The sequence below is a fragment of the Lissotriton vulgaris genome, chromosome 3_1 (assembly GCF_964263255.1).
Source record: "Lissotriton vulgaris chromosome 3_1, aLisVul1.2, whole genome shotgun sequence".
NCBI lineage: Eukaryota > Metazoa > Chordata > Amphibia > Caudata > Salamandridae > Lissotriton > Lissotriton vulgaris.
Genome location: NC_141689.1, coordinates 939,278,323 through 939,302,105, shown reverse-complemented (window position 1 = coordinate 939,302,105; position 23,783 = coordinate 939,278,323). Strand labels below are relative to the sequence as shown.

The window sequence follows — 23,783 nt, the reverse complement described above, 5'->3', positions numbered from 1 at the left end:
ACCATATGCAGTTGTTCGCTTTTAGAATGGGGCAGCTATACTATCAGCCGAAGTTTGAAATGAGCTTCCCTTTCTGGTCCTGGTCGTCTTGATCTAAACTAGAGCTTTTGTAACTCCCTCTCTCCTTCCTTATGCCTCAAACTGCTCTCCACACTTTCCTTCCTTCAAAATCACGCTAAACTCCTAGACGCCTTCTTCCTTCTCCCTCCTACTACTCTACTCCCCTTTCTTCTGCCTCATGCTACTCTCCTCCTCGCTATACTTCATTAACCCTCATCTATTCTTCTACTCACTCTCCGTCCGAAGTCTTAAACACTGCTCTTCTCCTTCTAACGCTATGTGTTAAAATACTACACACATAACAATTACAATTCAACCAACATAAAGGCACAACCTATCACATACAAACACTCAATAAGACATAGCTAAAATATAATTCCATTAAGAAAGCAAATAGCTTTAACTTAAACAAAGGTGAGACCTATTGCATTTCCAGTGGTTGTTCTCTGCTTGATGGGAGTGCTAGACTCAAGTATGAAATTGATAGAAACACGCCCCCTGTGCAAAACATCTGATTTCAACTTGCATAACCTGTTGGAAACCTGCCGGATGATTGGATGGAGACTAGAAATAAAGATGAAGGCAGGGTATTGGACCTGTGGCTTGCAACATATATGCAGGGTCACTGGATTTATGCGGCGGGGAGGCCCATATAATGCACAGGGTACTCTAAATTATGCAGCAAGAAAAGGTAAATTAATGCAACATAATGCTGTCCTTTTTCTTTGGGTTGTAATACTGTCCCTATTGTCATTTTTACACATGATCACTCTGCCCTGACAAAGATTTCACCTTATTAGTACCAGTGTAACAATCAAAAACAGCTATAAGCAATTGAAAGACTACCAGGGAACCTTTGCAAAGAGCTTTCCACTGCACAGGTACATGTGTTGCCATGTTTTTAGGAATGTGTGATCCGTTTGAGCTAGGAACAAATTGTTTTTGGTTAAATCTGCAGATGGATAATGCTGCAAGTGCAGCAAATCCATAATTTTGCAGAAAATGCTGCCAATTTCATAATTTGAGTAGCTCTGCATAAATGTAGTGATATTCATTTTTAGTTGTTGTATTTTTGTTGTTCTTGATATTGCAGTGGCAATGTACAAAGAACCTTATAAGCTAAGTCTACAGCAGTCCCCATGAACTTAACATTTCCTGTTTTTCAACAGATGCTTGGAATTGTATAGCAACCTGCTTCTTTATAGACACCGCACATAATATTATTGACTACATTGAGACAATCTGGAATATCCTCAAACCAGGAGGAATATGGGTAAACTTGGGTAAGTCTTGCTATAAATGCAATATTTTATATCTCCAAATATTATTCAACACCATCAAGCACATGACCTACCTAATTACTAAAGCGTGCCGCTGCTAGATTTTCACCTAGTAGGACTTTAACTATTATTATGGCACTTGCTCTTAAAAATTGTAAACGTGGTTTGAGTGTGTCACCGTGAAAATCTGCAGGTCAGCCAGCTGAGTGAACATTTGTATCCATTTGTATGCACGAATCACATTTCATGTGTGCCATACACGCTTAAGTACTCCAATTTATTTTATTTTTTAAATTATATTATTTTAGCAGAGCTGCCTGAATCACTGGAAAGATTTGGAAAAATAAACTAGTGTGAAAATGTGGAAAATAACATTTTGAAATAGTCCTCTGTTCTTAAAAATGAACAGTTGATTCAGTTAGCACTTATGAGAATGTTATTGTACCGATATGGGCACTAGCATGGGTCGGGCCTCATACCAAATGATATCATTTCTGTAGACCTTTTGTTTCGTAAGCAAACTATTGTAATGCTGTTTTGGTACATGGAATTTGTGAAAGTGTTTAGGAGAGTTTTATTAATGACTTGAAAAATCAATTTCACCATCTTTCATTAAGCCTTGTGACTGCTAATAGTTTCCCTAAATAAGAACAAGCAATGACTAATACAGTAGGTCTGGTTATAAAACAGGGGGTAACCCAATTGTAGTCAGAGGACCTGGGTATCAAGTGTTATAATCAACAGTTGGTCCTAGACATAGATTCAACATGCAACACAGTTCATATAATACTATATTTCGAAATATTTCTTTATGGTCACCTTTGGATTAAATCACTAAGGTTGATGTAAAACAGAACATGATAGATATAGTAGCCCAGAATGTCAATTAGTACATGAAAAACACAGCTGAAACAATTAACAGCCCAATTCATGAAACAAAATTGCGCTCGCAAAGGGCCAGATTCTGAGAATCTGGCCCTTTGCGAGTGCGATTTTTGCACTTGGGATTCATCATCCCTAATGCAAAAATCGCTATTTGCGAAATCGCATATTTGCGAGGAATTGGATTTAAGGAATCTCTAATAGAGATTCCTTAAATGCAATTCATCGCCCTATTTGAAATTGCGAATTCGCAATATTTGGTCGCAATTTACCACGAAATCTGACTTCGTGGTAAATTGCGAAAAAAGAGTAAAAAGCACTTTAGTGCATTTTTTTCTTTTGCATGTTACACACACACATGTCCTTTGGACATGTGTGTGCGCAACACCTGTTCAAATGTGCATTTGAGGGGTGCTACAGGGTGTCCTTTGGACACCCCTGGCACCCTTTAAATCGCTATCTTATTTGCGATTAGCAAATTGCTAATCGCAAATAAGGAATACTCCCCATTCATTCCTATGGGCCTTTTGGCCCATAGGAATGAATGGGGAGTTATTCCTTATTTGCGATTTAGCAATTTGCTAATCGCAAATAAGGATTGTGTAGGAATCGCATTTAATTTTGCGATTCCTACATGAATCCCGTTTTGCGAGTCTGTAATAGCGATTCCTTATGAATCGCTATTACAGACTCGCAAAACGGGTCTTTGATGAATCTACCTGAAAGTCTCAATGAAGTCCAGGGACTCTTATTTAATATACATTTCGAAAATGGCAATTATAAAATTATTTACAAAAAACAAGGGGTTCTAATATCAATGAAGTGCACAGAAAAGAGTGAAAGTAAGTGCTCAAGTGATTGATCAAGAGGATCAATGAAACGAAGTGAAAATGATTTATGTACAGGAAGCTCGCAAAAATTGTAATTCTTTTTCACTGGCACATGATTTGAAAATCCTCCGTATTCCTTGATTTGCAATACTAGCAAGGGGATTGGGAGGGGGGGGCAGGAAATTGTAGGTGCAGGCTCTAAAGGAGAATGTCGACTTTTCGACCCAAAAAGGAAACCGGGTAACTGAATTCCTCTGAATTCCTCAAGGACGGGTCTACATCAGGACGGGGCGAAGGGTTACAGTGAAAAATAATAATTTGGGTGCGGATTAACATCTCACAAGTGGCAAGCCATTTAAGGGTGCCCACTGACCTTGGGGTTATTTTAACCTACGTGCACATTGAGTAACCCTTCGCCCCCTACTCCCTCGCCCCGTCTGATGAAGACCGGTCCTTGAGAAATTCAGTTACCCGGTTTCCTTTTTGGGTCGAAACGTAGACATTCTCCTTTGGAGCCTGCACCTACAATTTCCTGCCCCGCCCCCCTCTCCCAATCCCCTTGCTAGTATTGCAAATCAAGGAATACGGAGGATTTTCAAATCAGGTGCTAGTGAAAAAGAATTACATTTTTTGCGAGCTATAAGAGTTAGGGCAGGCTCATTCCTGTACATAAATCATTTTCACTTTGTTTCATTGATCCTCTTGATCAATCACTTGAGCACTTTACTTTCACTCCTTTCTGTGCACTTTATTGATATTAGAACCCTTTGTTTTTTGTAAATAATTTTATAATTGCCATTTTCGAAATGTATATTAAATAAGAGTTCCTGGACTCCATTGAGACTTAATTGTTTCAGCTGTGTTTTTCATGTACTAATTGACATTCTGGGCTACTATATCTATCATGTTCTGTTTTACATCAACCTTAGTGATTTAATCCAAAGGTGACCATAAAGAAATATTTCAAAATATAGTATTATATGAACTGTGTTGCCTGTTGAATCTATGTCTAGGACCAACTGTTGACTATAATCCAGTAGGTCTGGCTGTTTTTAAGTGTGTTTGTATGATGTGTGCAAGTGGAAATGTGGGCTTGGATGTGAGCGCATTTGTTCATTTGTTCCATTATTTGTTAGCGTGTGGAGTGTATGATTATTGTAATGCTGAAGAAAATATTTTGTTGGTGTTTGATACCTGTTGAAGTCGAATTGGTTAGTAGACCTAGCAAGGTGACTAACTTCTCTTATAGTCCTAGAGATCAATATTCTGAAGTAGAACTGACATGAGTTACTTTACTTCAAACGATATTCTGGCATGTTCTCCTCGGAAGCAAGATTTTGGGAAATAAAACGTTCACGACTTACAGAGGTATGTCTCCCTTGACTGGGCTTCAAAATGGCACAGGTTAACAGATTCCTACACTGTGCAGGTTTTGCTGGGGTCAAGAACCTCATGAAAATCAAATGCTCACTGCTAACCTCAATAAGGCAGGCACATGAGACAATGTAATTTATGGGTGGTGGTTGCACAAATTTTGACACATTCAGGCTGACCAATCAGAATTATGTTGCATTGGAACAATGAAAGACTATCCTTGCTTCACCCCTCCTGGGATTTTGCTGTAACGCTGCAATGTGCCCTCGTGGGTACCGCAAAGCAGTTTTTAGAGGGTGTTGCCTGGTGTCAGGGGGATCACCAACTTGTATATACTTAATTTGCAGGCACAATTTGCTGTGGTTTATTTAATATATTTTAGACAATCACTGTTAACTAAAAATTGGGCATGCCTACGTACAATTGTTAATAGAACATGATTGTGACATTGGGAAAAGATGTTTCAAATTGCTATGCCCGAATGTTTGATCAATGGCAAAGTAAATAGAGAATATGGATCTGTCCTCTAATTCATTGATTTGTTCCAGGATCATGTGAATTTACAAAGGACTATAATGAGTAACTGGGGCAACAATGCATTTTTCTTTAGCTACCTGTAATTGCCAAGCAATAGTTAACATATTGCGGTCACTAGATGGATTTTAAATGCATTCCTTGGAATAGTTGTTACTCCCTTTCACCCAAAGTGTATTTAGATTTATTTCAGATAACAAGTTAACCCAACTTACGAGGTAACCTAAAAGATTGTAGACTTCCTAGAGACCTTTCCCTCGAGGTGAAGAGTGCTGTCCTGAGTATACTTTTCTATGGGTACCTGTGCTTGAGCCACAGTAAAGCATGCTAATAACACAAGCATTTACAATGCAACGGTCTTACCTTTGCAAAAGTTAGAGCTATTGGCATTGTAATTGACAACATTTTTATGTATGTGTTGGTTTTGAAAACCGATAAATAAATGGCAGTCATTTACAATGCCAATAGCTTAATTTCTCGCTAATGCTAGACCTATTGCATGCACACACACGCGCGCACACACGCGCGCGCACACACACACACACACGCGCACACACACGCACACACACACATTCATACACACAGAAGCACATGCATAGACACAAGGACTCGCGCACGCACACAGAAGCTGACCAAACATTCATGCCATCCTCACGACACACTTAGATAAGAGCCCGCCCCTGTTATGCGAGGTCTCCTCTTCCCAAGGCAGGGGAGTTCAGGCTCAAGGCCGGGTGGAGACCACTTCCGGTAAAGCCCTGGTACCACTCCGCGAGCTACGTCGACGAGACAGCTTGAATGTTAGGGAGGGGTACACAGATTTAAGAAAGTGCATGAGGTGATAAATATGTTAGATGCAGGCGAGATGGGGTTCGAGGGCTCCTGAGCCTTTCAGCATTTCTTGGCACAGACAAAGCAAGGGCTGCGAGGATTCAGACTGTCCGCATTGCCAATAGTTCTTTTTGAATGCTGCTGGGTGACCAGGAAGCATCGCACACTTTTTTTTCCCTTTTCACCTTTTTTGAAACATTGTGTGAGAATAGTTGATGCTTCTGGTGCCCGACTCACTATAAGAAAATAAAAACTAGTAGTGTTACATGGCTTTTGTCGTTTCGTAGCACTGTAAACACATGCTTGAGCACAACTAGTTTTACTGACCTTGATGTTAAATGCAGCTTCCTACAGCGGGGTAGTAGTGGAAGCTGAAACCGGTCTACTCCTTGCTGCGCGTATCACACCGAGCTCTCAAGGTATCGTGTCCGGGGTGAGAGGTTCTCCCAGTGCATGATTGGTTTGCGCTGGGGAGGGCGCCCGAGGAGAAGAGAAGGGCAGCCGGCACTTTCTGTAGAGCGCCGCAGCCACAAGAAGCCCCCCACGTGTGACCCTGGGCACTGGGGGGCACCTGCTGCCCTGTCCGAGGACCTGCGCGCGGAGAAATGACTTCTTCAGAGGCAGCAGGTGTGGGGTGTATCAGCGTCTCGGAGCACATAATTACAGGTCTGGGCCGTGACTCATTAATACAGCGCGACGTGCGTTGCTGGCGAGGCCGAGAAGTGTCAATGCGGTTCTCTTTCATTTTCACAGCTTTCCTCATCTCTGTCGAGCCCAGCAGAAGGGGGCTGGGGGCGTGAAGAGAGCCCCCTCCCGCTGGGTAGAGGGTGGAGGGGGTAGGATTAGGGCGACGGAGACCCAAAGCACTGCTCTGCCTGGATTTATTTTAAAATAAAGACATGTGGAGGTAAATGGCGTTTGCATGAGTTACAAGGGGCCGCTTCAATCAAACCCAATTGCAAGCCCTCCAGCAGACACTGGCAGCCCCCGGATTCACAAAGAGGCCCGTCCTCTCAGCAAGTGCATTGTTTGCCTTAAATTATCCGTAATTGCTGCACAATGTAATTATAGAGCGGGCTAACAAAGTGAGTGCAGCATGGATCGGAGAGGCACACCTGGGGTATCAGCCTGGCTCCGTTACAGGGATCTCTCTGCACCAGCAGAAGGCGAGGGGGGGCTGCGGGCTGGGTCGCGTGCACACTCATCCCCGCTGGGCACAGGGAGTGTACGGGCATAAACCGGTCTGTACATGTGCACACCCAGCTGAGAGACCTCGAAGATACGCCGGTCGGACATTTTTACAACATTGGTTTGGTCTAACCACTATATTTAGAGCGTTCGTCAAATATTGCCTTGGGGTAGCGTGACCTTTTAACCTGTGTCCAAGTGGCCAGGTAGTTCTGGGTTGTAAGGCCTAAATATTGAATAGTGCAAGCGGACCACTGGAAGGGGTGAGCACCTGTAGGCAGTGAAGTCGCTGCGGCAGGAGAATGAGGATAAGTGCTTGTGACTTTGCCAGGTTAATCTTGTACCCAGATACCTGCTCATTGGTCTGTGAAACCTGGACTACCGCGAGAAGGGAAATGTCTTGTTCTGTTGGGGCTAGAAGGTCATCTGTGTATATCAGTACTTGTTTGACCTGTCCCCGAAAAGTGGTTCTCTCTTATGTCAGTTGACTGCCGCTGATGGATGGCAAGTGGCTCTACCATGAGGGCGAATAACAGGGGGCAACCCTGCCAAATGCCCTGCAACTGAGGGAAAGTGTGAGTTTGCTGCCCGTTATTTGAATGGAGGCAGTGGGTGTCTTAATATGAGGCCATTATCTTAATGATCATAACTGAGCCTAGTTCTGTTTTCTGGAGGACTGCTCATAGGAAGGCCTAGCTCTCCCAATCATAAGTCTTCTCTGCATCAAGGGAAAGGAGTAGAGCAGGCGTAATATGCCGTTGGGCCTTTTCGACTAGGTGAGCGAGGCGTCGAACATTATCTGATCCCTGCCAATGTCCTATGAAGCCAACCTGGTTGTGATCAATTAACCCGGGTAGAGTGTTTCTAGGCTGTTGGTCAACATCTTAGTGTAAAGCATTGCATCAGTATTCAAAAGGGCAATTGGGCGATATGATGAACCAAGCCAGGCTTGGGAACAAGTTTGATTTCGGCATTGGACATAATAGGTGTGAGGCCTGTGGCGTGAGTGAGTTGAAAAGCGTGAACATGTGATCCTGAAGTTGTGGCAAGAAGATCATGTAGAATGCCTGAGTAAGGCCATCTGCGCCAAGGGATTTTCTCTCTGGAAGTTCTTGGGGGGGGGGGGTTTAGGGGGGGGGTTGGGGGGGGGGGGGGTTGTCCCTGTGGAGCTCAACAACCAATAAGCGTTCCTCCAGGTCCCGGGTCAGAGAGGGTCTAGTGATTGCCAGGGACAGTTCTGGAGGTACTCGACTATCTTGGTTAGATCTCTCCCACAGAAGAATAAAGGCATTGGTAGAAGGCCTGAAAAGCATCCTGTTTGTCTGCTTCCATGATTGCCCAGGTAGACTTGCCTGTCTGGATTTTGGCAGTGTGCGACCTAGTGTATTGGTGGCACAGCCTACATGTCTGGAGAAAACCTACATTGTCCCCACCATCATAATTTTGTTTTACTGCAAAGAGTGAGCGCTCTAACCTGTTGTGACTCTATGTGCCCTAAGCTGGCATCATAGAATAGCCAGTTGTCTCTTGGCCCTCTGTGTTATAACGTGCACTCTAGGGAGAGAATGTCGTCCATGAGCCTCGCTTCTAAAGGACGTGCCTTTTGTGCCTTGGCTATGGAGATTGAGATGGAGGATATCGCTCTGTGAATAGTGGCTTTAAAATCATCCTAATGGATGTAGAGGGAGGGATAGCCCAAGGAGTTATTTGAAATATATTCAGTGATAAAATCTTTTATGCTGCCAGGTCAACTAGGTCTCTCAAGAGTTGAGGGGAGCGGCGCCATTGCGGGGGAGCGATAGGAGATCTGAGGTGCGGTGTCTATGTAAGATCAACATGCGTGTGATCTGAAATGGAGATATCCGAAATCTGTGCAGATGCGAGGGCTTTTAGGGGGAAAGAGGTGACAAACAGTCGATGCTGGAGTACAATAAGTATACATGTGAATTAAAGGAGTAATCCTTTGTTGCAGAGCGTAAGTATCTCCAGACATCAGCCAAACCTGCATCCCAAAGCTCTTTACTTAGTATCCCAGACATGGCTCTTTCTCACTGCATGTGTGCTGTGTTTCTATCTAGGTCAGGGTCCTAGACTAAGTTGAAGTCACCCCCACCACAATATAACCTCTAGCAAGCACTTGTTGTTCTGAGAGGATGTGTCCTATAAATGTATCTTGCGCTTGGTTCGGAGCATGAAGATTAAGGAATGTTATAGTGTGTATCTGCCCCTTTCCATGGTTAGAGTGAGAAATCGCCCACCTGGGTCCCTAATGATTTTAACAGCTTTTGTATAAAAGCCCCTCTTACAAAGAATAGCAACACCTAGGGTCTTTGAATCAGTGTATGTCTAGTGTTGAAGCAGGTATCTAGGGTGAGCCATGCAGTGGCAGTTGGTTCAAGGCCGGTGCGTGTCTGGCAAGAGAATATCATCTGAGTCGTGTTGTATGAGAGAGCGCGAAACCTAGCGCTGTTTGCTAGGGGAATTGAGCACCTAACTTTGAGAGAGAGCAGTTTCAGATCATGTGTGGCACCCATACAAGGGGTGGGATTATCTGCGCAATTCTAGGGAGGCAGACAACCATCCTGTGTGTAGTGTTGTGGAGGGCCAGTCCCTTTGCTCTGCCAAAATACAGTAAAGGCCATGGAAGTAGTGTAGAGACTGAACAGGTAGGGCGTAGTTGTGGAAAATGCTGGGGGTAACTAAGGGGACCAACAGTGCCAATCTTGTGAACCTCCCCATTAAGGGTCATATTATAAGGACCAGACCCTATCGTGGTGTCAGCCTCCATGGAGAAAAGCTCAGTGTCTGTAGGCCAGGAGCAAACTGCTCTGTAAGTCAGACCTGTGATGGAAAAGAAAGAAAATGGAAAATACAACAGGTAAGTATTCGGAGTCCGAGCACTGAGCCCTGCCAAGTGTGTTCAGGCGCGAGACATGGACATACTATGCTTATGTTCATTTTCCTAAGCCAAGGAGTAGGTATGCTCGGTTTTCCTCTTTTGGAGATGTGCAATAAATGTCTGCCTTCTCTGAGAGCAAGTTTTGTGCAGTCTTGTTTCAGTTGCGTCCGCGTCGCTAGACTGTATGCTGTTTGGGTTGCCAGTAGTCCAGATGTGTAAAAGGTGAGGGTGAGGTGTCTCTGCTAGGGGAGCCCCCCAGAAGGCCGAGGAGCGTCTTGCACTCTGCTGGGGAATGGACCATGCGTTGCTTTCCAATCCAGGAAAAAAGCAAGCTGAAGGTATGTGCCCATTGATATTTGATCCCATGAGTGCACAAGGGCTCCGTCACTGGTTTAAAGTCATGTTGCTTCTTCAGTCAGCGGGGGGAGGTCTTGGTAGTGTGGCCGCGAAAGACAATATTCACTTTACCGCCTAGAGCATACCTTCTTTGTCCTGGAAAAAGTGAAGCTGATGATTATATCTGGGGGAGGAGGGGGTGTATATCTAGACTATTAGGAGTGGCAGCAACTCTGTGTGCTGCCACTCCTCTGACTCAGTCTGGATGGTTGCCAGCAGGAGCCTAGTAAAGGACATGATGTCCTCCGCCCGCGGGTATTGCCTCTGGTACGCAGATTGTTGCATCAACCCCTGTTCTCCATGTCTTCCTGCTTGGCCTGGAGTTCGATATGTTGTACCTCCAGCACATTGATTGACCCTTCTCTAGAGGTCTTCCTGATCCTTGAAGGTGTGTACCATGCCATCAACCCAGTCTCCCACCATTGCTATATCCCCGCGCAAATCGTTGAGGCAGCTTTTAAACTCTGTCTTTAAAGAGTCAATCCTCTGACGGATGTCTGCTAGGAATTTCTCCTAGTAGTCCTGCATGATGGAGAGGGTAGGGTTTGGGCTGCATGGACTGGTCCTTGTTGCCACTCAATTCCGAGGAAAGCTGTTTTAGCCCAAAGAGAGACCACACTCTGGGCTTAGTAGGTCAGGCCGCGCTGCCGCTGACTTCTAGGTTGCTGAACCCAAGGCCACAAGGCGATGTTCCCTGTTGAGTGTGAGTAGTTCGCTAATGGAGTGGGAGAGTGGTACCCATGTAGCGCAGAGATCAGTGTGGGATGGGTGGGTCCCTGGGAATCGCCGCTGGTCCATGTGCCTCAAGGTCAGTTGTGTGGGAGGCAAATGGTCTCGGCAAAGGCCCATGATCATGCAATTTCAAGCAGCGCAGCCTGTGCCGCCAGCATCCGAGTTCAGGAAGGCAGTAAGGCCATGTCGACCTCTGGTTTCTCCGTAGCACTCATTTCTCCCTTGGCATGCCATGCTGTGGGAGGGGAAGGTGGGGGCGCCAGATTCCCCCCCCCCCTCTTTTGAAGGCCACAAACTCCCACTCCAGCACTCGTGGGGTGAGGGGGGTCTCCACGCCATCCAGAGAGAGGAAAGGACCAGGAGACGGACCCCACAAAAGCCCCCGCAATAGAGGCGCTAATCCCCCGAAAGCAAGGCCCAACTAGAAAGGAAGGTCCCGTGCCCAGACAGGGCGCAGCAAGCTGGCCAGTCCGAAGGCAGCCGGGCATCCTCCCACTCAGCAGTAGAAGTCCTGAGTCTTATTGATCCTTGGGCTCCGTAGTAGGGGGGGGGGGCGCCAGAAACCTCCATGGTGGGGCAGGCGCCAGCTGGATAAGCAAGGGCCCCAAAGGCCACTCACCGCTCTTCAGGTGCTCGTGTAGAGGCGGCTGCACCCCCCAGGAATCCACAACAGCCCAGGCAGCTGCAGTCAGTGCCCTCACGCAACTGCAGGCAGTGGAGCTCCAGAGTGCCAGCAGGTTCTGTGGTTGGTGTTGTGGTGTAATACTCAAGTGCGAACCACACCCATGGCAGCTGCGACAAGCGTGTATGACCCTCGCTAAGATCAGGAATCCGGCAAGGCCCAGAGCAGGAGCTGTGCCTCACCACTCTCAGGGGCCCAGCTGGTCCACTGCACGGGTCTGTTCAGCAAGAGCCAGGAGTGGGAGAGCGAGAGGGCTGACCCCACCCCCCGCCAGTGCCCTCCAGCCTGCTTGAGCCCCTCTCCCACAGGAGTGCTGGGCCAGAGCATCCTTTGGCAAGACAGAGATTTCATTCCCCGTGGCTCCAGGGACGGCCGCAGCGCAGCCGATCAGAAAGAGAGGGGACACCGAGCAGCAGCAATGGATCTCTGCTTCCGGGGGGCCTCAAGTCAGTTCCGGCCGACCCTCAGCGAGCACACCAGCTTGAAGCAGCCAGAGCAAGTTTGCGCCGCCCATCCACACAACACCATTGGTGACCTCTGGTCGGCTGTTTGGCAGGTATGGGGGACACCCATTGTGACCCAGTTGCAGTCTCTCAACTGGAGGTTTTCTAACGCCACCAAGTTTAGTTTAGAGTGAAAAATGAAGCTTTAGGTGGCTTTGGGGCCCCAGGGCTGCAGGAGCTCTAGCGATCCATGTCGGATGCCATTCCAAGCCTCTCCTGTCCCTTTCCAAGGTTTACGTACCTTAATCCCATGCTCGACACCTTCTTGGAGTGTCTTCTGCAAACACAGGCGCTTCCTCTTTATGCGTATGTCGTCTGCACTTCCCTTTTTTCTCTCTTTCTCACTTTCTCACATATTCTTTCTGCTCCTCTATCTGGAGTTCATTCACTACTTCGTGCACAAACTACCTATCTATCTCTGTGTCCCTGTCTGTCTAGTCTGTGCAGCTCACACCCCCATCTATTCACCATGCCACATAATCCCCCTACACAAATCCACTCCACACCTCACAATTCCACAACTAACAATTCAAATCCAACCCACATACATCCACTCAAAACCAAAACACATGGGTAAAAGACCTTTTCATTTACAATGCCAATAGCTCTAACTCTCACAAATGTCCAAATTATGGCATTGCCAATGCTTGTTATAATTTCTATAGAAAATGGTTTAGGTATTACAGTTTTGATCATGTCAAGATGTAGATGTCAGCCGTGCTACACTTTTGTAATAAGTATAGAATGTTAGCAATCTAGTTGTTAATTAGAAGACTGTGGGGAGGCATACCCCGGGGACACGGATTCTAATGATTGAGGGCAGGGAAGAGGCAACAAATTGACCAGTGGGCAGGCTGGTGGGAGGGGCAGTGGCAGCACAACAGACCATGGAGGGCAGGGGCAACAAACCAACCATGTAAGTCAGGCAAGAGGGGCTGTGGCAATATAAAAGACCATTGAGGGCGAAGGAAGAGGCAGTGGTAGTTCCACCATACATGCCAACAAACCCAATTCAGGCAGGAGACTCGCAATGTTTTTAAGCCCAAAAGAGATTTATTTTATCGATCTCCTGCCTGAAATGTCCTATTTTTCAATGGAAGTCAGAAGAAAATCAATTCCAGGTTTTATTTTCTTCCAAAACCACACTATTACCAAGTTTAAAATGTTGGCAAGTGTTGTACATTGGATCATTGAGGACAGGAGAAATGGGTTAGGGGCATGGACTTGGATAACAGACGGCTGGAAGGAGATGGGCAGGGGCACCAAACTGATCTTACTGGGGTTGCAGCAGCTCAATACACCACACAACACACAGGACAAGAGGGACGGAAGTGCAGCTCAACGGACCATGGAAAGCAATAGGGAGGGGACACAGCCATGCACATGAACAACAGAGCAGAGGAGCGAGAGGCAAGGGCAGTATGATGGCCATACCAGACAAACAAGAGGGGCAGTTACAGCATAAGGGCAGGAGCGAGGAAGGGTGCAGGGGGCACAAGAACCAACCAGACAAGGCAGGAGGGAGGGGATAGGAGCCTTCACATGAAAAGCGGAGGTCAGGGGGCAGGCTGGAGCAGCAAGCTGATGATAAAGGGTAGGGTACTGGAAGCAGAACACACCAATGAGGGGAACAGTGAGACTATAATGATATACATTCCCCCAACGGAGGGAAGGTGGGAGGGGGTCAGTAGCACCAAACCGTGGCAGCACATCCGGCCATGCATGGCATGTGGGAGGGTTATTGGCAGCACAACAGCCACTGTGGGCAAGAGGGAGGGGACAGGTACGTGCACAGAGGACCATGGAGGACAGAAGTGATGGGTAGGGGCTCAGCACAGGCAAGACAGTGGAAGGAGTTTCACAACAGATCACGTGAGGTAGGCAGGAGAAGCTGCAGCACAACAGAGCATAGAGGGCAGAAGGGAGTGGTAGCTAAAATGAACCATGGGGACAGGAGGGATGGGATAGGGGCATGAAACTCGGATAGGTATGGTGGAGGTGGCAGGAACAGGCAGCAGTCCTCTGACCATGCTAGTCAGGTGGGAGGGGCAGTGGCAGTTCAGCATAACACTCAGATTAGATAGAGGTGCAGTGGCAGGTCCATGGAACATGGTGAGCAAAAAAAGGGAGCAGGGGCATGCACATAGACATGGGAGGGCGGGGGAAGGAGGGTAGGGGCAGCAAGCTAAGCACAGAGGCTAAGCAGGAGGGCACTGATAGGGCATATCATTAGATAACAGAGGGCAGGAGGAGTGGGCAGGGACATCAAGTTAAATGGAGGGAATTGGCAGCGCTTTGGGCCATGCAGGGTAGGAGGGAGGGGGTGGTTGTTGCATGGACTCAGACAACAGATGGTAGGGAGGAGGTGGATGAGGCAGTAACAAACTGTCCATGGCAGGCAGGAAGGGCAGTGGCAGAAACCCAGCCACATGACTGTAATGAGGGAGCGGGGCATGGACTTGGAGGGGGGGGGGGACAGGAGCAGAAGCTTGGGCGGGGGAACCTTGCCTTGTGTACAACTCCACCCCGTCCCCTCATTGCTAAGGGCATTTTATTAGCATTCTTAAAGAAACTAACTAGAAATTCACTGAAAAATAGAAAGGTTACAGGGAAAGTTCTGGTTGGGAAATAGAATAAAAAACAGCTTTGAAATGCACAAAAAAAACGAAGGTTGCAGGGACAGTATATTTAGGCTCAGTTTTCACTTGTGCAAAATCATTGAAATTCTGCAGTTTTAGTAACCGGAGCGAACTTAACTTGCACCCCACAATGCACTGCTTATGACCGCACATATTACATAACTCATGACATGGTCCGTGACATCACTCATGACCTCTCAAATGACATTACTGATGACATCATCCAGTGAGTGTAAGTATTTTTTAAAAGGGTCTGAGACTTAAAGATGTATACTAAGTTACTGCATACGTTAATGTGCTATTCTTTTGGTACTACCGAGTGATTCTATTTCTAACGTGATCTTTGTGGTTGTGTGACTGTATCCGTGTGTGTGTGTGTGTCTGTATGGGTATGTGAGTGGCGGAATGGGTGTATGATTGGGTGTGTGAGTAGCTATGTGGGTGGCTGTATTGGTCAGTGATTGACTGGGTGTCTGAATGGTTATATGAGTGAGTGAGTGACTGTGTGTAAGTGGGTGTATGGGTAAGTGAGTGGCTATTTGGTTTAGTGAGTTGGTGTTTGAGTGGCTGTATTGGAGAGTGAGTATCTGATAATGGCTGTATGGGTGAGTGAGCGGATGTGGGAGTACTGTATGAATGTGTGAATGGGTATGTGAGTGGTTGTGTGGTGTGTGTGCTTGTATGGTTGAGTGGCTTTGTTGAGAGGTTGTATGGGTGAGTGAGTGGGCGTCCGAATGGTTGTATGGGTGAGGGAGTGGGTATATAAGTGGGTGTACGGGTAAGTAAGTTGGTGTTTGAGTGGCTGTATTGGAGAGTGAGTGTCTGCGTGAATGGCTGTATGGGTGAGTTAGAGGATGTGGGAGTGCTCTTATGAAGTTGTGAATGGGTATGTAAGTGGTTGCATAGGGGTTTGTGTGTGCTTGTATGGTTGAGTGAGAGGGTGTGAATGGTTGTATAGGTGAATGTGTGTGAGTAGCTGTATGGTTGAGTTGGTTATGGATGGCTGTATGGGTGAGTGAGTGGTTTTGCAAGTGGATGTGAGAGTGGCTCTATGAATGAGTGTGGTTGTGTGAGTACTTGTATGGGTCTGTTAATGGCTGTATGAATTGTTGTGTGGGTGTTTGGGTATATGAGAGGTTTATAGGGGTGCGAGTTGTTCTGTGGATGATGTCTTCAGTGATGTCACTGACCATGTCATGAGTGATACAATATGTAATGTCTTAAGCAGTGCTTTGCGGGGCGTAAGATATAGTTCGCTCCGGTAATATTAGCTGCAGAATTTTAGTGTATGTATATATTTCACTAGTGCAAAAAACATAGAAATTCAGCAGTTAGTTACCTAAGCTGACTAAAACTTACACCCGCGCAGTGCACTGCTTATGACCTCACATATTACATCGTTCATGACATGGTCAGTGACATCACTGATGCTATCACTGATGACCTCGTCCAGTGAGTGTGTTTCATAAATGTTTGAGACTTGCAGATATATACTAAGCTACAGCATAAGTTAAATTACTATTTTTTTCTGTGCTACTGAGTGATACTATTTTTAACATACGTCATCTGATCTATAGTCCCATTCTTAAAGCGGTTGTACTACTTATCAGTAAACTAGCCTTTACAATGGCACATGTCCTCTGCTGATGTATTTGTATGGTTGTGCTTTGCGACAGTCTAAGCTGTTCGTTGAGACTTCTCTCCACAGTGATGGCTGGGTATAGTTCTGTTTTATGACCTACTGACCAGTTTCCTTAGACCTCTCTCCTTTGTGATAAATGACTGTAGTAGTAGATTGCAATAAATTCATCTATTCGCTAAGACCTTTCTCTATAGTGATGGCTCAGTGTAGTAGACATTTACAACAGACTGAACTATCTGCTCACACCTTTCTCCAGGTTGAAGAATAATTTTACTAGTTGTTTGTGACACAGTGGCCTGTCCGCTAAAACCTCTCAATAGGTTCTATGTTGCAGTGGTTTGTGTAAATCTGGCATTTCCACTAAAACATTTTTACAGGTTCATGAATGGTGGTGTTGTGGTTTGCAGTAGACTAGTCTTACGGTTCGACATTTTACTTAAGTCATTAGTGTTTATAGTAGTGGTTCAGAAGAGGCAGGACTATCCGCTGAGAATTGCCTCTTACGTGGTAAGCGAGTTTAGTAGCTGATAAGGTTACAGTGAGCTCTGCTGTACATATCTAAATTGTGTCGTTTTATTTCTATAAAATGTAAATGGTATTTTATGAGGTATACTTTGCTGGATGATATCATCAGCGATGTTATCAGTGATGTCACGGATAGTGTCGTGAGTAATGTAATATGTGAGGTCATGAGCTATGCATTGCGGGGGTGTAAGTTTTATAGTTCCCTCGTGTAACAATAACTGCTGCATTTCTATTTTTTTCTGTATGTAAAATCGGAACCTAACTATAACATACCTGTAACTTTTGTGTCTTTACCAGTGAATAGATTTATTAAATTGGTATTTTCTAAAGTTGGACACAACCCATATGTGACCAAAGGTTTGTCATATTGCAATTACAATCTCCGAATGAAGTGAAATTATTTTTTGATTTTTTTATTGCACTTTATTTGGATTCACAGTTCAGAAACCTTCACAATAAACACTTATTCGTCAGGGAATCTGTTGTTACTCTATGGGGATGGCTTGACTGGACCTGTGAAAAACTGAAAGCACTTGGCTCTAGGTATCTGCAGATCTAGCAAATGTTGAATTACAAAGGTTAAGTGCTTTTCTTTGTACATCAGATTTGACCAGAAAACTGTGATGCATTGTGTTCCCTGTTTTAGGTCCTCTGTTATACCACTTTGAAAATTTGGCAAATGAACTTTCAATAGAACTAAGTTATGAAGATATAAAAAATGTTATATTGCAGTATGGATTTCACATAGAGGTAAGCATACAGAACAGAAAATAATTAACTTTCTGTGCATGTAATTTAGCCTCTACTAATGTGGTTAATGTCATCCTTTGGTTTCAGACTATAAGAGTGTACATGTACTTTATTGTGCAATCTATTAAATGGCGTGACCTGAGACTTTGCCTTGTTTAGCGCATATTTTATTTATTTATAAAGTTTTATATAGTGTGAACTTGATCTCGAAGGATATCAGAGCGCTTTACAATTTGAGGCGAAGGTAACACTACAGAACATTAGTCTAAAATGGGGAATCTAATGGGCATTGAATCAAGGTTTCCAAACCAGAAATGGAAGGAGGGAGAGAGGCAGAAAAGCGTAAGCAAATATCCCTGACCAGTTAATCCATAGGGTATTTCATTTGCATAGATGATACTCTAACGTTGGTTCATACATCTGTGTTTCGGCTAGAAAAGTAGACCAGGATGGTTCAAACTCTAATAAAGAGTATTTCATCTGAATATACACATAGTAGTCTTGCCTTTTAAAGGTGAATATAAATGGAATGATATTGTTGCAACCTTGCTGCTCAAGTCACCCTGATGTCTGCCTGATCCTAAATCTAACACTGGATTTTACCAATGTCTGTCGAAAGTGGTCCTTAATCTCGGAACCACCTGGATCAAGATGTTCCCTTAACTAGATGACTGGCTTAATCAAGAGTGCCATGCAGCAACTATGACCAGTTGCGTCCGCATTATGGAATAGGTGTGGATTGTGGTTGTATGATCAGTCCTGACTAAAGCCAAGATCATTTGGGAAAATAAGTGGCAGAAACATTTGACCCTAAGAGGAAGTTGGGGTAACTAGAGCCCCATGACTTCCTAACTTTTCCCTTTTTTTAATCATACCGGCTGGCTCCCAGATAAAAAATTTAGGGTTACCAGGCGGGTATTCTTAGAGAGTAACCCTACTCCCACTCACTGCCCTATTCCTTTTCCAACATAGTGCTCCCTTGCATCTCACAGGCTTTAGAAAACCTGTCCCTCAACGGAACAGGAAGGAACTCTATGATTAAGCATGCCACTAAGGGGTACCCCTGGTGGGCGAGAGTACTTTGAAGCAAAACCATTATTTTCGCATTGGGTCGACTGGAGGGTTCTTAGGTTGATTCAATTGAGTTGGGTTCTATAGTTTGTGTAAAGTTCTATGGCCATGCTCTACAGCACCTCTTTACTCCCTTTAATTGGTTCATGGCTATCTTGAAAGAGCACATAGGGCAGGATTGTCGGCGTCACCATCTTCATGATGGAGCCCAATCCGTGAGCCTTACAAGCTAGCAGTGATTTCCAGAAACAAATGACCAATTGCAGAATAAACTGTGCCTTCTGGCTGAAAACCTAAAAGTTACAAGAGAACAGCATTTGGGTTGATTTATTTGATATAACGGTAACACACTAGCACACGAGGAAACACAGCCCCTCTGCTGAGTAGACATCAGAGAAGATTTTAGATTTTCTTGCAAGTTGTGCTGCATATTTCAGCAGTCCCTCATGCCATGTCTGGTGGCAGCGCACTGTTTACAGGTGCCTGCCATAAGTTTGGTCAGATGAATTTACTCACATTCACTCACTTCAGCCTGCCACCAAACGCTGGAAAGATCACAATTGTGCTGTAAGCTATGCTTCTAGAGCTGGCCCTTGGACCTTGTTTGTGTGATCCAAGAGCAATTCAGCTTAGTTGAGAATCTGCCGATTGATTACCTTCTCCACTACCGCGTATAGTAGGTGGCTACCCAGCATAGCGGTGGCCATGCTGGTTGGGGTAGAGCACTAGGTAGTACAACTAATATATTTGAAAGAGTAACTAGACCAATGATATTGTACATTTTACCTAATAAGTGGCGTTTTAGACCACACACAGATTACTGTTTTAATTTCTCTCATTCTATTATAAGACCACATCTGCCTGCCATGGATGACTTCTTTACCAAAAGTCCAACCCATGGTATCCAGCTACTACAGTTAGGTGCATGTAAATTAAAAGTATTGGTTCATTAGCCGTCCGCAAAAACTAACTACGTTGACAGCATCTAATTCCATTTATGAGGTGCAGAACATTTGCAACACCCTTTGTATTTCATTGAGATGTTCCACATATTAAATTGTATGACTCCGACAAGGGAAAGCTGTTAGTCTGTGACTTACAAACAAGTAATGCTCGGTTATGGAATTACAGGATTAGCTGTCATCACTGAAGGACATCCCCAATAAATAAAAATGTTTAATAGGTAAGGTAAGACGTCACTTCTGATTAGGTCAGTCTGGAGAATAAGAGCCACCTTTTGGGAACCTATGTCCTACTTTTCAAAAATGTTTGACTACACGGGGATGTCCTCTCTCATCCCTTATAGGGCCTTTCGCTCATAATCGTAGGGCAATTTACCCTGAGATCTCAATATGAACAAGTGCTTTTCTCGTGTTTGTTATGTTTGTCTTTAAGTGTAAGTGGTTCACTCATTTGAACTCCTAATACTAGGTGAGACACAAAGGGCTTACTAGACAGCCCAGATGAAATCTTCTTGACCTCTGCCAGCTATGTCGGCTGGAGCATGTAGGAATCTAGGATGGTAGGCCACTTTTTTTCCTGTTGCATCCCTTTCTTGATTTTACAGTTAGTCTGGGACACCAAAAGACAAACTATTGGAGATGTTCCTCTAGACCATTTTAATTCACTTTAATTAGCATGTAGTATTTGATCCCCTTAATATTATCAGGAGCTCCCAATCCTTCTTGGTTAAGCCCATCCTGTCAGAATAATGTTGAATTGTAGATAGCCCTGATGATAAAGCATACCACAAAATATGGGTGAGGGCTGTTTTGCAACTTTAAAGTGTGATCGGAATGTGATCTGCATGTACTATGGTTTTCCGGGCATTAGGTGGTAATAAATTGAGGACTTTCCACAGGATTTTCATGGTCCCGTAGCATTTACCTGCTACCTTCCGAATCTGACTTTCAAATGTCAGCTCGGAATCAAGCCATATTCCTAGGTTTTTCACTTCTGTTTTGGGGGAGGCAGTAGGCCTAATATTTCAGGCCACCACGCGGATGACCATATGGATGGCACCCTGCCTACCACCATTACTTCAGTTTTACTCCTGTTTAGCTTGAGGCAGTGTTTAGGCATCCAGTCTGCTACTTCTACTAAACATTCGAAGAACCGGGTAGCTGCTTGGCCCTTGTTTTGCGCTAACATCACAAATAGTTGTGTGTCATCTACATAGGAGAAATCGACACCACCTACTTCTTCACTCGCTCCGCCAATGGCCCCACATAAATGTTAAACAGGGTGGGGCTCAGGATTGAGCCCTGCAGGTCCCCCTGGGACAAGGCCATCATCTTAGATAATTATGTTTGTTGCGCAACTTGGAAGGTCCGTGTGGAGGGAAACAATGTAAACCAGCTCAGCGCCATACGCCTTATGCCACACGCCTCTAATCTTTGAAGGAGCAGCTTGTGGGAAATAGTGTCAAATGCCACACTGAGGTTAAACAGAATCAGTGCGGCCATTTGTCCTTCATCTGCATATTTCCTCAGTGTTTCTGTGGCTGAGTAACGCTGAATGTTGTTGTATAGCTTTATTTCGAAATACTTCATTTCATAAAAGCATTACAGTAAAAATCAAAGTGAGCATAAAAACAGTTATACATCAAAGCTGACAAAATCTCAAGAAGGGTACTAAAAATATACGACCTAGTAGATAACAACCTTTCTAAAAACATTTATGCAAAAATTATCAATTTCTGATAGGAATAGTGGTGAAGGGACACATACAAAAAGCAGTCAGGCCACTGGAATGTAGGTTGGTATCCTTACTGGAGGATCTTTCTCCTCGCGGTTCTTATCCTCCAAGCCCACCCCAGAAATTTTGCCAGGCCACAAGCAAACAGTGGATGAGGGTCTGATCTTAACAACTGTAAGGCCTCCAAATGTGACCGAGTGCCCAGCCTCGCGCAGAGCGGTTTCAACCATCTGCGACGGGGAGCAGCATAGGCTGGGCATTCGAACAACAGATGGGGAATAGATTCATCCCTAGTTGTACAGAAAGGGCAAGTTTCTACGGTTTGCCATGGTGGTTTCCATTTAGCTGTCCTTGTGCCTAAGGGCAAAACCCCGGCCCTAAATTTGAAATACAACGCCCTATCTGATGGATTCAAAATCACATCAAGGTAGGGTTCTCTGAAGGGGCGGGATTTGGTAGCCAAAAACTCCTCAGCTGATCTGCACAGATTCGGTTGGGTCACTCTCTCGTTATCCACCCACAACCAGAATATTTTCTTTAACAGCTGTTTGGGTGGCGAAGATCTACTGGCCCAGGCATCATCCAGGCCTAAGTCACAAAGGAGGCGCTTTACACCAAGGAGCCAACCGATCTTATGCCAGCCCGGGGTTGAAAGAAGTTCACTTAGTGCATCCGCATAGCTTGAAAGTTCAGGGACATTCCATATACGGGCCCACAGAAGGAGGGGACGTAGCTTGGCCTGATCGGCTATGGATCGTGTTCCTGTATCGAGTAGAAGGGGTAAAGTGGGAGAGCTATGGGGGAGCCGCATTAAATCTTTGTGGAACTTATTCTCCAGATGGAATAGAGTATCAGATTTCTGGGTGCCCCACAATTCAGCCCCATATAATGCCGCACTCACAGCCTTTGCCTTGTAGATGTCGAGTATCACCCCGATTGGCTTAAGGGGTGAGGCGCGATGCTCTTTTAGGAGAGCGCCCGTAACCCTCCTGTATGTCAAGATGGATTTTTGATGATGCGCCTTCCAAGACATGGTATCACAAAGTCTGATTCCTAAATAATCAAATTCCCTGACCCTTTCTAAAGGTACCGCGTCTATAGATGGCGGGTAGACTGTCTTCTTGGGGGGATTCAACACAAGGAACTTGGTTTTATTGATGTTAATAGCCAAGCCCCTTGCGTCACAGAAGCCCTGGAACCTCGTTAACAGAGTTTGGAGGCCCTTCGGGGATTTCGAAATCAACAGGGTGTCGTCTGCGAACAGGAGCGTTGGTATCTTTCTGCCCGCCAGGGAGGGAGCATCTGCTGATAGTTGGAGAAGGTGCTCTACCACTCCGTTTAGATATAGAGAAAACAGAGTGGGAGCTAGCACACACCCCTGGCGGACGCCCCTGTCAACAGGAATCCGGGATGTTTTTTGGCCCTGCTGACCCCATCTAATTTGGGCAAAATTGCTTTCGTGGAATTTGATAGTTAGGGCTAACAAATACGCGGGCATGCCCATACCCTCAAGTACAGCCCACAGTTGGTTGCGTGGAACAAGGTCAAAGGCAGTCCGTAAATCGATAAAAGCGAGATACAGACTGCCCTTGCCCAGTTTGACCACTTTCCAATAAAGCATTAGGAAACGGAATGTCTGCTCAATCGTGCCGGTTCCAGATCTGAAGCCGGCCTGAAAGTCAGACAAAACCTTCATTTCCTCGGCCCACTGCAAGATCCTACCCAAAACTACCTTCCCTGCTGCCTTCTGGGTGGAATCAAGCAGACTTATGGGTCGGTAGTTGGCCGGATCGTCCCTGCAGCCCTTTTTAAAAATGGGGACAACTTCCGCACCCCTCCAAGAATCCGGGAAACCACCACCCACCATTGCCTCATTCAGGAGTTTAGCAATGTATAGGCTCCAAACCTCTACGTTGCTACGAAGCAAGTCACCGGGAACTCCATCTGGGCCTGCCGCCTTGTTGGGGACGATACACTTGATTGCTATCTCCACCTCCCTAGCTGAAAAAGTGGGGCCAGGATGAGAGCTATCAGCTGACACTATATGACTAGTACTCCCACTTGGACCCAGTACCCCCAGGGAGTTAGAGTAGAGTTTAGAAAAGTGGGCCAGCCAAACCTCCCCTGTGATATTACATGTAAGCAGGGAGTCAACAGGCCTGTCCCTACCTCTAATCAAAGCCCAGAAAGCCCTTGAGTCCTTTCTAGAGCCAGCCTCCATTAAATCACTCCAGAAGTTAGTTTCGTGAGTGACCTTTGCCGCAACTT

At 45.4% G+C, this 23,783-nt stretch overlaps 1 protein-coding gene across 1 annotated transcript in view; it reads left to right on the top strand.

Annotated features, from left to right (window-relative positions):
• The window catches only part of CARNMT1 (carnosine N-methyltransferase 1), a 197,872-nt gene that overhangs the window by 153,105 nt on the left and 20,984 nt on the right, over positions 1–23,783 (top strand). Inside the window, exons 6-7 of the mRNA XM_086961282.1 lie at positions 1,230–1,343; positions 17,644–17,747. Coding sequence (XP_086817408.1) covers positions 1,230–1,343; positions 17,644–17,747 — 218 coding nt within the window. The remainder of the gene's footprint in view (positions 1–1,229; positions 1,344–17,643; positions 17,748–23,783) is intronic.